Below are 18,109 nucleotides of genomic sequence, written 5' to 3'. Positions count from 1 at the left end.
GCTCTAATTAACATATGTGCACAGTGTGGTTATTTTCTGAGGATTATTCGGTTCATTCTCAAAACGTATCTTCACAAATCCTATCCAAGGATAGCTGCAGAATGAGAAAGCCAAACCCCTGGCTGTCTGAGTTGGAAAAAAAAAACAACAGCAAAAAAAAAACTAAACTGGGTCACAGTCTCTCCGATCATGTCAAAGTTATTGAGCTACTTGTGCTATGGCTGAAATTGGCCCTAATATAGGCATTTGGCTTCACTTCTTCCAAATGTCTACGACACTTAAACCTAGTTGCATCACAAAGAACAGACATTTCAGGGCTGCCTCCACATTTACACCTCCAAAACACATAAATGTGCACAGCCTGTGTCTGGCTTGAAGACTAATCCACGAGAAAGAGCGTTGGTGGGGAGCGAAGTGGTCTCATTCGCCGTAACCTATAACCCTCATGCTACAAAGCAAAGCAAACCAGAAAATTACCTGTCCAGCAGAAAAAGAGAAACCATCGCGTCACTTCTCAGGCCCTTTGACTTCTGCAGTTGTCGCCAGTATTGGAAAGTCATACTGATGTTGACGTGGCTTTGACCTCCTGGTTTATCCACACGTTTTATGGCTGTAGCCTTACTTTCTTTTACATCTATCTTTCTGTTTTAGCTTTCTGAAGCAGTGCACAATGCCATACATCTGGGCAGATTTGAAACACATGGCTGCTCTTTGTCTGCCATGTGAATGTAGCTTCAGCAATGTACCCAGCTAACCTTGGGCAGAGTATGCACAGGGGTATGTACATAGTTAGACTGGCAGGAAGGCCATCCATTCATTTCCTGTGAACCGACTGCAATGATTGAACAGACTTTAACAGCCTTGTGAGTAGCACATTTCTTCTTTTTTATGTTATCAAAGAATTTAATCTTTTGATTGCTGTCATAATGAGATTTTGAACGAACATTAACAAAAATGTACATACTAATACATTAACTGCTGTAAAAACATTCCATAATAAACTCCATGTAACTCAAAACTCCATGTAACTTAACAATGGAAATTCAACTATTTGGCCAATACATGTTTTCCCATTTATAACTGACATTTTATATTTGAATGAACCCCCACCTTCATCTAACCTGCATGATGACACCAAATTGGCTCAAAGAAGATTTGTGACATAAGTAAAACACTTGTATGGAGGTTTTGCGTTTCCAGTTGACTGCCACTTCAGTTTGACAAATGACTCTCTGGTTACATGCCTAGAAGCTACAGATAAACCATTCAATATTTCTAAAGCAAAATGACTTTTAAAATGCTGGACACTTTGTCAGTGTCAAATGGATGTCAAATGTTAGATTTATATCCTGTAGTAGAATATTGACAGAAGTCTGTCATATCTCTAGTCTGCAGGCTACAGTGCAATTTGTCAGGTAGTTACTGAGATATAGGATAGATACATCCTTCATTTTACCTCTTCTGTCATTGCTGATCAATGAATGAATATAAACTTTTATCTTCTGTGTGAAAATAACAGTTTTTTCAGACACAAATTTTTCAGTGACTAACAAACAAATGTGCACTGTGCCACTTACGATATATTTTTTAATTAATATGGATATTTTAGAAGTAATTTAGCAATTATATTTGACAGCAGATAGTGACAAGCCTTGCTGTGAATAAGGCAGAATGCAGAGCAATGGCAAAAGTTGTCAAACTATGTATATAACTACGATTATGTGGTTTAATAGAGGGTAAAAAATAAAAATTAAACTCTAGGTTACAACACAAATCCTAACAAGTACCCTGCTGTGGCACTGGAGAACATCAAAAGACGTAAGAATTTCTCCACCAAAATCCTTCTACATAAAAAATTAGTAATTTAAACATCGTGGTTATAGATCAAAGATCTTCTCCCAGTGTTTTATGTTTAAATAACACCCTTTAAAAAACAGTAACCACTGTTAAGCTGCAAATTTTAACGTTAACGCTGTATTCTCTTTCTGTCTTGCACCTAAAATCATTCTGACTTTTGTTTTTTAACGCAATGCAGTACGTTTCTGGTGAAATACAAATACGAAGGATTGACGCATTTTCCATTTCTATATTTTTAAACAAGCTGATATACTTAACATATTTTCTGTCTGAGCAGCTCCATTTTTTCAAGTAAGGTAACATTGAATATGAATGATGCACCTGAGAGACATGCTCTCCATAACACAAGCCCCCGGGCAGACGAGGGCAAACAGGGCGAAGAAGAAAAAAAACACTATCTCAGGCTCAGCGTTTTCTTTCATGCAAAATGCATATCACAGAAAAAGCCTTTTGTGATTTAGGTGCTAAGCTTTTAATGTCTGGGATTGAAATTTCCTCATGCTTTTGCCATAGGTGAAACACTCAAATTCATTCTTGGTATTAAAAACTAGGCCACTGTTTCTTTTCCCAAACATCACCCTCCTTTTACATTTGTGCAAAACTTCAGCTGTCAGGAATGTACAAGACAACTTTGGGAAAATATGATTAGAGATCTTTAGATGAGATGGAAGGTCTATGAGCACAGAGGCAAGGGTGGGAATAAAAACCATAGTACCTTATGTAACCTGTCTGTGGAGAAGAAGGGGAAAAGATAAAGAGAGTGTGCATGAGAGGGAGAGGATTGTAGAGTATGCAAGCTGAAGATGACAAGATATAACTCATCTGTGGATAGGCTGCTTTTTCACAAGTGCTTATATGAGGCTGAAATGTTTCATTTCTGAAGCTTTTGATGAAAATCCCACTGGGAACTGCCACCAAAACTCTTCAGAGGCACCGTAATAATATTTTGTTGAGAAAAATGTGCACAGAGAGTCCAATGAGATAAATACGCAGTGCATTGTTTTGTGCATATTTACATGCAGTACAGTCTGATCTTAATATAATGTTTATGTAATGCCCAACTCTGCTACAGTTATTTTCTTACGTGAATTTTTGGTCTGCAGTCATGACTGGTGTTTATGAAGAGTTTTCTAAAACAACTCAAATTCTACAGAGTAACTAATTGTCAAACACAAGTGCTGAAGCATCAGGACACTGTCACAAAAAAGAAAAAAAAAAAACATAGATAAAAGTGCCACCTAACACCCATAGAAATGAGCACCGACCTCTTGAAACTTTGTGGCTTTTTTAACATTGACTTTCCTGTGTCAATTTCCCTGAAAGGACGTTTTGTCATGAAACTATACCAGTGCAGAAAATAGCAGACACAGAGAGGCAGAATGCATTAGTCAGTGAAAATAATGCTGCTGCTGCTGCCTCCTTTCTCTGCAAGCCGGTATAAAAGCCACCAAGAACAGTGGTGTGGCCTGTTGCTGTAACGGGACTCATTTACATTTCAAATAGGAAAAGAGCAAAGAAGGCTACTTGGGAGTGAGAGAGAAGCAGGGTCAGAGAGCATGTAAAGAAATAACAAATGTATCCTCTTAGTTTCCCTCTTCGATGCGGTGCCTGAGCATTTACCCACAATGCACAGCTTCTCCTCATGTCTCAGCTCTGGCAATGTCTATAGCTCCTATAACTCCAACCTTTGTAACAATACGTATTCACTTTGCTTATTATGACATAGTGTGTGTAAAAAAAAAAAAAAAAAAAAAAAGATTTTGAGTTTTGTTATACAATACGTCAGTCTGTGCAGGTTGTATGAGTAATTTCAGTTTAATAAAGACTTCTAAGGGGTTTTGCAAAACAGGGCATTCTCACAGTGAAATAGTTTGATGTCGTTTTAACATAATTAGGTCAGTGTTGTCTATGAATTAGCTGCAGAATATATGGGTCAATATATAATTGCGGGACTTTTTGTAACATAGTTGACAGGTATCATAGTTGACGTTTTTTGCTGTTTTCAGGCCTAAAATCAACATGGCTGCCTATAACCAAACACCACATGGCATTTTAGAGAAAGATTCTTCTAAAATATTATATATGCAATTGAGTAAAATTGAAATTGAAAGTGATTTATAAAGATATTGTAGTAAACCTGTTGACTACTTTATATTAAATAAGTCAGAAAGCCTTGGAGTCTGGCCAGTCTTTTCTTCAGGAGGAAATGACATCATGTGGAGCAGGTCATGTGATCTGGAATTAACACACTTCCTTGAGAGGTGTTTTTGTAATGGGGAACTTAGTGGAAAGTGATTTCTCTGACACAGATACAATTTGTTATTTTCCATATAAAATTTGATATATTGCCAAAAAAGAAATCCCTGTGATGATTATCTCAACTTAATAAAAAGAACACAATCAAAACAATCAAGCTCATGTTATTATTGTTTAGCTGATTAGAAGGTGGTTGTTAATAAATTCAGACGGTTATTTAGTTGACATTTTAGTGATATCCAGTCATTTTTTATTAATAAGTGATTGTTTCCCTCTTAAATACGCATGGAATTTGTAAAGACATGATCATAAAGGACATAAAAACATTAGTTTTTTTTTTAACTTTTAATAAAAATCTATGCAAGATATATTCCATGGACTTCAAAAGTCCCCCAATTATATATTGACCCACATATTGTCGCACACCGAGAACCAAATTAGAAAAAGTAAGCTAAAAATGATCAAACAGTAGCTATACATTTGCAACACAGCACTGTTTCAAAGAATTGAAATGCAAAAGGCAGAAGAAATTACATTTGACCCAAGATTCAACTTGCAGGCTTCCAAAATTATACCAGTCAGCTGCCTACATATGCAAATATGAGTCTAAGGGATTACTGTGTCTGATACATTCATTCTATACAGTTGATTCTTAAGGATACAGAATACTAATTATTTATTTTAATCAGTATTCGAGAACATTCTAAGCAAGTTTGATTGAAAATAAATCCTCTAAGTCTTCGGTCACAAACCATATGGCACATTAAAGCTCCTTCCATGCCCCTGACACTTTTATGTACAACACTGCTGCCCAATAACCAGAAAATGTTCTAGGATGCCTTCGCCTCTTCTCCAAATGATCTCCAACAATTGCAGCCTTCATACTGGCAGCTCTCCCAGATGCAGAGCTATGAGGATCCCATCAGTGATGACAACAGTCCGAGAGCTGGAGGTCCGCTCTGGCGAGCACTAAGTGGAAGAGCGGAGGAGATTCCTGCCAGGGATGAATGCACTGCTCTGCCAATTGGAGGCCCTCGAGGTGACCCATCCCTCTCACTCTAGTTCAGCTTCACTCACTGAAGGACCCAAAAAAACATGGCTGAAAGAGACTCTCCGTGGGATGGACGTATCATCATTCCTGTTTCAGAGAGAATTTTTACTGTGTGGCATTAAAAAAAATAGTGGCACTGAGAAAATATAAAGTTGCCCTTGGATCACTGCATAAAAACACACCTAAACAATTGGTTTGTGTGGAAGGACTACAAAAGCATACAAACTAAGGCAGTGCGTAGCTACACTGAGAGTTGATAATTACTAATTTATATTTTTATTTATGTATTTTTAAACTACTGCTTGTATGTGGGCTAAGACAAAACCCAACAGCTCAAAGAAGGAAAACAAGAAAAAATAGCTTGAAATAGAGGACATTTAATTCTTTACCAAAGCTCCATCAAAAGTCTATTTATCCAACAAAACTCAAAATGAAAGGACTCCCCCCTACTGAGTCTGTTGGAGACAACAACTACTTGATGACATTTTGGGCATCTTATTTCAAAAGCACAAAGAATGCAATGTTGGAATGAAATGACAAACATTCTTATCCAACAATTAAACCACTGGTGTGCATTCATGGAGGTGCAACATTATATATGTATGTTACCATTCGCTAGTTATAGTCCTGACCAACGTGATTAGTGAGAGTTTAAAAAAACAACAACAAAAACATCTTTATACTGAATTCTTGGTTTAAACTTGGAAGATATGTAATGTCTCAGTAGGAAAGTATTTGACTTGTATCTACTGCAAAGACAGACGCACATGATGTCTGAGACTGCTTTTTATTTCATTCATGGGACTGTAAATTGAATAATTAAGTTACTGGCAAGGATAATCCATTTTATTAAGAGGGATTAAAGCTGGTTCATTTTGAAATAAAACTGCAGTTATGCTTTTGTTTGCAGCTAACTGTCTCCACTGTGTTGTGCAAGTTTCATCATAATCATTACAGTACAATACTTTAGGTGTTCATGTATACTACCGTTCAGAAGTTTGGGGTCACTTAGAAATTCCCTTATTTTGCAAAGAAAAACATTTTTTTTCAACAGAAAGATAACATTAAATGAATCAGAAATCGAGTCTAGACATTGTTAATGTGGTAAATGACTGTTCTAGCTGGAAACAGCTGATTTTTAATGGAATATCTCCATAGAGGTACAGAGGAACATTTCCAGCAACCATCACTCCTGTGTTCTAATGCTACATTGTGTTAGCTAATGGTGTTGAAAGGTTAATTGATGATTAGTTCAGATGATTGTGCAGTTATGTTAGCGCATGAATAAAAGTGAGAGTTTTCATGGAAAACAGGTAATTGTCTGGGTGACCCCCAACTTTGAATGGTAGTGTATATTAAGACTGTATCATCTATTAAGATGTCTACACAGGAGGCAACCTCAGTGCTCCATATCCATCCATCCATCCATCCATTATCTATACACCGCTTAATCCTCATTAGAGTCGCGGGGGGGCTGGAGTCTATCCCAGCTGACTTAGGGTGAAGGCAGGAGACACCTGGACAGGTCACCAGTCTATCACAGGGCTACATATGGAGACAAATATTCATCATAATCACACTCGTATTCACACCTACAGACAGTTTAGAGTTACCAATTGACCTCAACATTTTTTTGGACTTTGGGAGGAAACTGGAGTACCTCGAGAAAACCCACACATGCACAGGGAGAACATGCAAACTCCATGCAGAAAGATTCCTGGAAGGCTGGGATGTGAACTGGGGATCTTCTAGCTGCAAGGTGAAAGTCCTAACCAACTATCGTTCAGACTGCTTTCACCCATCAAAGCATGGACTCCACAGACCTCCGAAGTCGTACGAGTCACCAAGACATTAGCAGCCGTTCCTTTAGGTCTTACAGGCTGTGAGATTGGACCTCCAGTGGATAGAGGTCAGCGTGGGGACCATATGGAGCAAGCTGCAATGCACAGTCTGTTATAGCGGCCTTAAGGTTTTCAGCAATTTGTGCTACATTTTAGAGATGCTCTGAGCCAGTCGTCATAATTTAGTCCTTGTCAAAGTCACTCAGATCATTACCCTGCATATTTTCCCTTCTTGCAACGTTAAAACTTCAAGAAATGACTGTTCAGTTGCTGCTTAATATATCCCACCCCCTGACAGGTGCCAGTGAGGTGAGATAATCAGTGTCATTCACTTCCTCTGTCAGTGGTTTTCATGGTGTGGCTGATCGGTGTAGTTACCAGTGTAAGCATAAGAAAAGAGACCTGAAGCAAAAGAATATCTCTCAGGTTGTATTTACTTAGTAAAATGCAGTCTGTTTAGAGAGCTAGGCTTAAAAGGACTGTTTTCCCGTACACAAGAACCGTACTTACTTTAATATGGAGGCTTATGTAGGAGGGAATATTATATCATATACCGTTGCGATAATGTTCTTACTATACATCAAAACATAGCATTGACACTTGCCTCATTTGATGCTTCTTTCCCCTGCATTACATAAGCTATCATTCAGTTTTAAGATGATACTGCTGTACTGCTGTGCTGTAAATGATATCAAGCTCTTTCCACACCAATGCGTGACCACATTTTGTCACAGTGGAAGGTCCTGATACCTGTATTTATTTCATTAAGCCTTACATTAATGCACATTGCAAGTTAAAACATTTGCTACATACAGTTCCAATATAAAGTTAATGACTTGCAAGCATTCAATACTGTACATTATCCTATGTGTTCATGCTCACATATCCACTAATCAAGCATAACATTATGACCACCTGCCTAATAATACTGTGTTGGTCTCCTTTATGCTGCTAAAACTCCTCTTACCCAGTGGGGCATGGACTCAGGACCTCTGGGGATGTCCTGTGGGTGGGCCTTTCCTAGATCAGGCTTATCCTGGAACATCCCACAGATGCTCAGTAAGATTTGGATCTGGGAAGTGTGAAACCTGGGTGAACACCTTAGTTCTGTTATGTTTCCCGGGCCACTCCTGAGCAGTTTTTGTGGTGTGTCAGGGGTGCATTGTCCTGCTGAGGGTGGAAACTGGCATCAAGGACTGCTGGTGTCATGGGGGGTTGTTGACCTGCAGTGTTTAGGTGGGTGGTACATGTCAAACATCCACAGGAGTGTCAGGACTCAAGGTTTCCCAGCAGAACGTTGGATTACAACAAGATGATCGATGTAATTCACTTCACCTGTCAGTGGTCATGGTGTTGTGGCTGATTGGTGTATATACGCAATGGAAACAGTGTGAAGCATAATATATAAGGAAAGGAGAAACAGCGTCCTATGAAAAGATGCAATGATGGTGAAGTGGATTAATGGTGAACACAAACTACAACTGCACTGATAAATTACCACTACCAGATATGGTCAAGGCCCACACAGTGACCCACTGAGTATCTGCATGCACAAAGACTGTAAATGCCCAGAGTTCATGTGGAGATACGCATACAGATTAGGATATTACACTACAAACACACACAAGCCAAGGCACACACACAACCTGCAGCCCTCCCTCTCTCTTGTCCATTCTCCCGTTTAGTGCTAACTGAGAAAACTGGGATTTCACCATGTGAGCTGATGCTGATGTTTGATTAGTCAAGTCCTTCTCTGCTGTGATCAGAGGACCTGGATAGGATTCTGGTAATGAATATTCCACACGGTGGGGTGAAATGTGAGGTAGGAGTTTGAAGAACGGTGTAATAAAAACTTACCCTAAAATCCTTCTTGCATAGTAGAGAGAAAACAAGGTCTGCTTAGTAAACCAGAGCTTTATATAGTGACATTTAGGATGCTTTAAGTCACTATAAAAGGGATTTTACTACTATTACTATTACGCAGCCGGATTACATTACAATTCAAAAGTTTGGGGTCACCCAGACAATTTCATGTTTTCCATGAAAACTCACACTTTTATTCATGTGCTAACATAATTGTACAAGGGTTTTCTAATCATCAATGAGCCTTTCAACACCATTAGCTAACACAATGTAGCATTAGAACACAGGAGTGATGGTTGCTGGAAATGTTCCTCTGTACCTCTATGGAGATATTCCATTAAAAATCAGCTGTTTCCAGCTACAATAGTCATTTACCACATTAACGATGTCTAGACCGGATTTCTGATTCATTTAATGTTATCTTCATTGAAAAAAAAAATGGTTTTCTTTCAAAAAAAAGGAAATTCTAAGTGACCCCAAGCTTTTTTACGGTAGTGTAATTCATTTACTGCTCAGAGCTTTAGTAGAAAGAACCTGCACTTTTCTTTTGGGTTCACTTGCTTGAATGACTGAGAATTTATGGAGACAAACTTATTTAGTTCCTGTAAAGGAAAGTTACACTGACTGAATGATAATTTGTTAAAAGGACCAAACTGGATATCCACATTGCATCACCACTGATGTCACTGTGGCAATCTTCCACAGACTGCTTTGTGAAGACTGATATTTTCATTTGAAGATGGGCAGAGTAGCAACATCAGGTCATGAAGCTTTTTGTTTAGTTCTTCTAAGTTTAATTTCCCTTTATATGCAGTAACTAACACGTTTTCTCCTTTCACCACAGAAAAGTACATTTTGTAATTTTTAAACACTTGTATAGGATGAAACATTAGACAGTGAGAGGTGCTCACGTTGTGATGCAACATCAATGCAACGCAGACAGACAAGCAGCTTCCAGGCGTTTTAAAGCAAGTGTTCTCTCACCGTAGTTGATGGCTGCAGTGGAGCTTGTTTAAGAGTTAATCACAGCTTCTTGATTGAGAATTTGGCAAGCTGCTTAAATTATAGCTATAGCATTTACTGACTCATCCTTAATTTACACAGCTCAGCTGATAACTTCACTGTTAAGGATCAGCAGAGAGAATGAGTAGTTAACTGTAGTGAGATTGTGTTGGCAGCTTCTTCACAGTGTCTAGTTACTGCAGCTCCAGTGGAAAAACACTTGTGATATGCATTTTGTGTTTCATACAGCTGTCTGGGTCTCAACTCATGAGTTATTGTAATACAAAGTCTACAGTCTTAAGAATAAGTATGAGAAGAGCTATATTTAGGTGTCCTTCATTTGAAATCAAATAGTAGATATTAACTCAATATGCTAAATTTCAGCTTTAATTTGAGCAAATATAAGTCTAGATCCTCCTAGACCCAGCTAATCCATTTATGTCCCCTGTACAGGACATTTGTTTTGATCTATATCTTTTGACTAAGTTGAGCTACCGTACTAAATCCTGACGTGCTGAATAGAAGACATCCTGGCCTTTCCAATGATATCTCATGTGATTGGGTGGGATGAAGGGAATTTTGTTTTCATGCTGAGACAAAATGGAGAAAAGATAAATATTGATAAAATGTTGTTTTACCAATGCTAATAATACATTTTCTAGGTTATGAGCATGTCGGGATGAGGTAAACTTTTTGTCATGGAGTTAGCTAATCAATAACCAGCTGACTAATTATAGTTTACGTTCAAATTTCTGCCCCAAAACACATTTCTCTGTGGTGTACTAAACACGTTGAATGTAAAGTAATGAATGTAATAAATAAATATTTGTATATAACTATGTTTCATTCAGCCTCTTAAATTCTATTGTTATTTAATTCAGTTTCTTAAAGTTTCATTAGGAAATGAATTGACATTCTTGTTTTCTTGTCAATTTATTTTGATTTCAAAGTGTCACCGTTTTTAATTTTTTTTTTTTTCTGGTAAAATCGTTTCTGTTGTCCACTACGGTGGACATACTGAAAAATCCTAAATAAAAATATTTTTTATAAAACTCTTGTGAGTTGTAGTTTTAGCTCCAAAAAAGCAGGAAATCAAAGAAGTTAAATTGAAAGATACTTTTTTTTCCCTCAGTTCTCAGGAGGATATAGAAAGAACGGTGTGGGAGATGAAAAGCCTTTTAACACATAATGCCTGAAGTTTAGATTTTAAAGAAGTAATTGGACAGATAGACATGAAGTCTCATCAATGTACTTATCTTTTTTTAATTTATCTGGAGCTGCTCCAACAGACCTTTCAGTTCTCACTTGTTGTGGGGTCTCTGTCTTCAGCTCAGTCTTTAGCAGGTAGCTGAAGTGAACTGTGTAATGGAAATACTGCCAGTAATGTCGTAGACCTGTAGCACTGAGCCTCTTCAGACTGAAACTCTAAATCTGACACCTGAGATCTCTATTTTTGACTTTTGTGCAGCAGACACATCTCCAATTATTTGCTGAGCAGCAGACAAACTGTAAGTCTGAACACATAAAAATGTAGTTTCTCTGAAAATGACTAAACATATATGCAACTTATCATTAATTGAAGATAAACAGATGATTAGTTTAGTACGGTAGCTTATAGCTGTAGCATGTGTATCTGTGCCTTTTTCAGTCATTACCGAATAAGCCCAGTGAAATCAAGAACACCCAACAGCACTGGAAAATTCTAGTAGAAACCCAAGGAAAAGAAGGACAGACAGGAGGGACTCAATCATTCATGAACCCAGTAAATTTACATGTACAGGTTTGATAGAAATAACCTTGACATCTTTTACAGATTACTCGTTCATCAGGAGTTGCTGAAGCATGAAGAAAATATTCTAGAAGATTCAAAAAATTGATTTGCCAAATAAACGTATTCTGTAAGCAGTCGATGTGTAGTCAAAGAATAAATCATTACTTTACTGAGCAGTTGGGGCAGTGGCAGACCCAACACACTGAAAAATTGCTTAGAGAGTTAGTTCTTTTACCACCAATAGTCGTAGTCGTTAAATTCACAGGACAGGCTTGACAGCGTCCTTTGATTTTACTTTAACAGTTGAGTTCAGGTGAGTAACTCTGCCTCCTAACTCTGAAAAGCTCTTCGTGTTTCTTTGGCTGTATGTTCTAGACCGTTCTCTGACTGAATGACTGAATATTATTTTCATGTATTTGGCTGAATGCAGAGAATGCTCTGGTATCCATCTGCATTCATTTGGTTGCTTCACCTGTGGCTCCTTTCAACAGCTACATTAACACAGTTAATGCCACCGTGCCACCGTGTATTTTTATAAATGCTGTGTTCTATAAGATACGTCATTCTGGATTAAAATAATGGACACGAGTTAAATACAGAAAGGAAATAGTAGAGTTCTGAAACTGTTCGGACTGATGAAACAAAATCAGCCTGTAGAAATATGACAGAAAGAGGAGCATGTGAAGAAAAAAGAACCAGTCCATGGCTAAAAACATCTATCTATCTGTCTGTCTGTCTGTCTGTCTGTCTGTCTGTCTGTCTATCTATCTATCTATCTATCTATCTATCTATCTATCTCAACATATGCAAAAATTATGAAAAGCAATCAAATAAGATGTAATGTACTTTTTCATTAGAAGCACCTAGTTCACCCATAAAGCCCAGTCACCACACTTTGCATGTAAATTCATATCCCTTCTTCTCAGTTGAACTGTTTTAGATGTATTCATTGCAGCAAGATGTGTCTTAATTCAAATAAAACTGCACAACTGAACCATTCTAACAATGGTAATTGGTAATTTACTTAAGTTTCACCACGAAAAAAATATCGACAGCTTTAACCATAGTTACAGCAATTTCTCATGAACTCGTCATCGCTTTGATATGTTCATATCTATCTACGCAAAGCAGTCACTGCATAGATATTATATCTACTGAAAGACGTGTTGGTAGCTTATCACAAGAAAAAGTAGAACCAGAGCTGCTACATATTTGTACATGCCTATGTAATGGCATTATAAAAATGGATCAAACTTCTGCGATTATATAAATCTTCACTAATTTCCTCACCCATCTCCACGGTCCTGAAGCTCATATTGTTTGAGAACATTATCCTACTGCTTAACGAAATGCACAGCTGAACTTTCTCTTAACTGGTTGCTTCTCGGTTTGCCTGTCATGGTTCTGATGTTGCTGGATTTCACACAATCTCCACTAAACGGGTATGAAAAGATACAGCTACTGCCAGAATTTTATGCTGCTCATACATGTAAACAAATCCCAGTATTATATTAATAAATGTATCTTCCCTTGATGTAAAAGCTATTCTAAATACATTTGCAAGTATTATCATATCATGTGCTGGAAGAACTGGATAGCCGAGACTGTTTGGAAGATACTGCAAGATACTGCATGTGCCCAGCTCTCAGAATGACCAAAGGAAAGATGATGAAATTCCCTTGAAAACAGCCCGAGGCTGCGAAGGGTTAAAAGACTAATGTGTACAAGAATGTTTTGCTTCCTACTTGGCTAACCATCTACTAAATGCCCTGACAACCAAATTGGGCAAACATGTCAAAACACAGCATTAAAATTCAAAGGCAAAGACACAGGTTGGCAATTAGTAACCTGACTGACTCTTCCAGTGTCCGCAGGTTGCTCCTCTTGCTTTTGTTTTGGCCCTCTGCTTTCATGATATGAGTGTTTTCCCATCGGAGCAGAAATGTGGGGAGTTTGGCTGAGTGAGTCTCCAAATGGCAGAGATGGTGTGGGTGGATGGCAGCCTCTGACTACAAATGAGAGCACACAAACGCACGGTCTAATCCGTCACACATGTAATGAGTGCATCCCTGCTACACTCCCTTAAGAACACACACCAGCGTGAGCAGTTTGCATAAACACACAACACGTGTGCAAATGTCAGTGTGCATCCACTCCCACACACGGGCAGCTAAAGGGAGAGGGGGGATGCATTTAGCATGACAGTCATATGGTGGCAATGCCCTTAAGAGATTACACACACAAGCAGCATGAAACATGTCCACAGCTGCATGCTGAGAGTTGCTCTTTGTATTCCCACTTCCTACACGCTAAAATCCAAAGCACAGCTATGCTAACAAAAGCAGGCCTGCAGCCACACATGGATGCGACACATACCAAGTATTTAGAGCCGGACAGAGTAATGTCCTGGCCTCAGCCACCTGGTTGCTCACTGTGTGCCACACACTGCTCAGTAAAGCCTCCAATGACAAGCCACAATGAGAGGAGCACAGACCTGGTGTTAATTAAGGATTAGTCACAGCAGAAGGTAATATACATGCAATAATTGTTGATTGGTGGCTGCCTGCTGCAAAAGCAAATTACTCATTTTGAAGAACCTATCCTCCCTACTTACTCAGCCAGCTCACTTTTCCATCTCAGACTGTCTCCAGGCATCATGTGATTCCTTTGAATGTTTCCTATGTCTTCTTCTGAAGGAACATTTGCAGACAGAGAATTCACAATGATGCTCTTAATTATCTTACACACAGAGGTATACATGACTCCATCTTAGTGAACCAAATTCTAGCAACAAAGTTGGTTGAACACGGGACAGGAGTCATCACCAAGCCCACACTCAGTCCTACTGAATGCTGTTAAACCAAATTTAGCAATGAGAAATCAAACCTATCACATCTAGTCTACTTTATTTACCGAAAATAAACACACCCATGGAAGAAATATTAAATCCCGTCCTTCAGTATGAGAATCAGTCGAGCCATTTCTGTAAAAATATTCCATTACAAGTAAAAGTTCTGCATGAGCAATCTCACTCAAGTTAATGTTTCAGAAGCAAAATGTAGTTATAGAAGTTAATCAAAAGTGCTGCTTTGGTCCCTGTGATTGATACATTATTATGTATGGCATTAGCTTAGATAAGCATCAGATAAGCAGCAGGTTGCTGTAGCTGCTGCAGGTGGAGCTACTTTCAACTACTTTATATAAAGTTGTATTTACAGGGACAACATATGATTAATGGAAGGGGGAAAAAAGATAAAGCAAAGTTTCAATCCACAAATCTCTTCTTGGTTTTTGGACTTTTTCTCTATTTTCTTTTTTTTCTCTTCTATTTGTTTTTTAGTGAGATACTGGCTCACTTTTATATTTGTAGAAATGGAGCCATGTGAAAAGTTTAGAGGAAAAAAAAATTAGTTGGTCGAGCTGTCAACATATCAGATACAGACCTGATCAAAGTCTTAAGACCAGTTGAAAAATAGCTAGAATTTACCTTTTGCACATTTGGATCTTAATGAGGTTTTAAGTAGAGCTACAATATGCAAAAGCAAGAAGGGGGAGTGAGACAAAAAGCACTTTGAAAAGTAATTTTTTGAAAACAACAAGTAAACTGAAATAGGCTGTTTAACAGCTGATCAAAAGTTTAAGACCACAGGCTATAAAAGCCCAAATCTGCTCAAAATTCTCATCTTCTGTCAGGCATTCACATGGTCATGCCCTCCTGATGGCTAAAGCTAAGAAGCTTTCTCTTCTTGAACATGGTCGGATCGTTGAGCTGCATAAACAAGGCCTCTCGCAGCGTGTCGTTGCTGCTGAGGTTGGACGCAGTAAGACAGTCATTCTAAATTTTTTGAAAGATCCTGAGCATTATGGAACAAAAAATGTCAAGTGGTAGACCCAAAAAAATTACACCTGTGCTGAGCCGGAGGATCCGATTGGCTGTCCGTCAAGACACAGGGCGGTCCTCGACCCAAATTAAGGCCCTTACTGGTGCCGACTGCAGCGCAATAACCATCAGACGGCATCTGTGGGAAAAGGGTTTCAAAAACAAAAAACGAATTCAAAGACCTCGTCTCCTACAACGCCACAAAACTGCACGTTTAGACTTTGCCAGGGAGCATCAAACATGGGACATTGAAAGGTGGAAAAAAGTTTTATTCTCTGATGAGAAAAAATGTAACCTTGACGGTCCAGATGGCTTCCAACGTTACTGGCATGACAAGGAGATCCCACCTGAGATGTTTTCTACCCGGCACAGTGGAGGGGGGTCCATCATGATCTGGGTGCTTTTTCATTCAGTGGAACACTGGAGCTTCAGGTGGTGCAGGTCGTCAAACGGCGGCTGGTCACGTGCAGATGTTGCAGCAGGCATCCCTCATGACTAAGGGCCCTCGTCTGTGTGGTAACAGCTGGGTTTTTTAACAGGACAATGCTGCAGTTCACAATGCTCGCTTGACCAAGGACTTCTTCAGGGAGAATAACATCACTCTTTTGGACCATCCCACATGTTCCCCTGATTTAAATCCCATAGAGAACATTTGGGGATGGATGGCAAGGGAAGTTTATAAAAATGGCCATCAGTTCCAGACAGTTGATGCCCTTCGTGAAGCCATCTTCATCACTTGGAGCAATGTTCCCACCAGCCTCCTGGAAACACTCGCATCAAGCATGCCCAAACCAATTTTTGAAGTGATTAACAAGAACGGTGGAGCTACTCATTACTGAGTCCTACTGAGACGTTCTGGTTTGGAGAGTTTTTTGTAATTTTTTGAGTGATGGTCTTAAACTTTTGATCAGCTGATAAACAGCCTATTTCAGTTTACTTGTTGTTTTCAATAAATTACTTTTTCAAAGTGCTTTTTGTCTCACTCCCCCTTCTTGCTTTTGCATATTGTAGCTCTACTTAAAACTTCATTAGAATCCAAATGTGCAAAAGGTAAATTCTACCTATTTTTCAACTGGTCTTAAGATTTTGATCAAGTCTGTATGTGACCCTGAATACGCACTGCTTTTTGTAAGTTGTCAGAGGTCAAAAAGTCTGGAAACTACTGGTTTGAGCTTCACCATTGTGTTGTATTAATCCTGAGATGCATCAGTGGGTCAAAATGAGCCAGTGAGGTTGTTTTCTTGCAATATCTTTGTAATGAAGTTCTTCTCATTGCATATTCCAGGTATTCCTCAAAATACATGTTTTTAATATTAGTCCATTTAAAATTTTAAGTTACCTTTTATACTTCTTAAGAAATTATAATATTTAAAATACTACCCCAAGCTTTCATAAGTGGGTCAAAAATCACCCGCATGCATTTCCCATAGAATCTCATGGAAACCTGTGATTCTTATCAGTTGTGACTGTCATTAATATATTTACTGTGGACCACACACACTATGTCAGAAGTCTCACCAATCATTATTTCACACAGCAACACCTGATATATGTAAGTATTATCTACATTTTTTCCTTCAGAAAAAAAATGATGCCATCAAATTGATATGTTTCAACATACTTGCATAGTCATGACTCTTGTGTGAAATATCGTGTGCTATTATTATGTATCATAAAATTAACCTACTTTACTTCCCTCCTACTTGGAGGGACGGAGAGCAGCAACAGTTGGAGGAAAAGAGTAGAAAAATGTCTACAAAATGAATGCTGACATTCTTCTATTGCTGTTCTGTGTAATCTTTTTTTTCAATTTTTCAAAATGTTCAAAATGTTATAAAGGGAAAAATAAACATATTTGAATCATGAAATCACTTTTTTTGTGGACCAAAACAAAATACAAACGATAATACAAGTGATTATTCTGAGCCAAAATGACATGAAAACACATAGATACTTATACAGGTCATTTTATGGAAGGGTGTAGGGTTCAATTATTTGGGCATCTATGGCTTAAAAAAATGTGTAAAATTATAAGCTGAAAAATAACTAAAGCTACAGAAATGATAAATGTAGTGGAGTAGAAGTAGAGCATTTCCCTCTCAAATGTCATAGGGTGGGGTGGAAGGAAAAAGTAGAATAAAATAAATATACTGAAGTAAAATACCTCAGAATTACACTAAAGTACAGTACAGAAATAAATCCACTTAGTTACTTTTCATGACAGAAAGTAATTACTTACCCTGTGATGCGTGGCAGAGTGTCGGTGGAGAACAGAGCGTGAGGTGGCTTGTCCCGCTCTATGAGCCAAATGGTGTACTGGCCACTTCGCCGGGGATGGAAGAACACAGCCATGCCCAGGCTGCAGGAACCCTGGCCTCTCCACAGCCAAGGACTCAGCACCCAGGGGCCCCCAAAGGCTGAACTGTTCACCCAGAGGAACTGACCTGAGGGAGAGAGGAAAAACCAAACTAGTGCCGCCAACAAGGTGCACAAATGAGAAATAGAACACTGTGTCGCTACATGCAGATCCACAGCAGCAAAAACTCTTCAAAGTGACCAGAAATTCTAATCTCAAAAACACGTTGTGC

General features: G+C 38.5%; 1 protein-coding gene across 4 annotated transcripts in view; it reads right to left on the bottom strand.

The window, feature by feature from the left end:
• Positions 1 to 18,109, bottom strand: part of alk (ALK receptor tyrosine kinase) — a 498,812-nt gene that overhangs the window by 177,711 nt on the left and 302,992 nt on the right. The window contains exon 1 of one of the 4 annotated variants that reach the window (XM_055005940.1): positions 17,761 to 17,961. The exons of the other annotated variants lie outside the window; for them this stretch is intronic. Within the exon in view, the coding sequence (XP_054861915.1) occupies positions 17,761 to 17,873 (113 nt within the window). The 5' untranslated portion in view covers positions 17,874 to 17,961. Of the gene's footprint in view, positions 1 to 17,760; positions 17,962 to 18,109 lie in introns of those variants that run through there. 4 annotated transcript variants of the gene reach the window in all.

This window comes from Amphiprion ocellaris, chromosome 20 (assembly GCF_022539595.1).
Source record: "Amphiprion ocellaris isolate individual 3 ecotype Okinawa chromosome 20, ASM2253959v1, whole genome shotgun sequence".
In the NCBI taxonomy this organism is placed as follows: Eukaryota; Metazoa; Chordata; class Actinopteri; family Pomacentridae; genus Amphiprion; species Amphiprion ocellaris.
The sequence above is the reverse complement of the archived record's forward strand: the minus strand, read 5'-3'. Positions and strand labels throughout refer to the sequence as shown.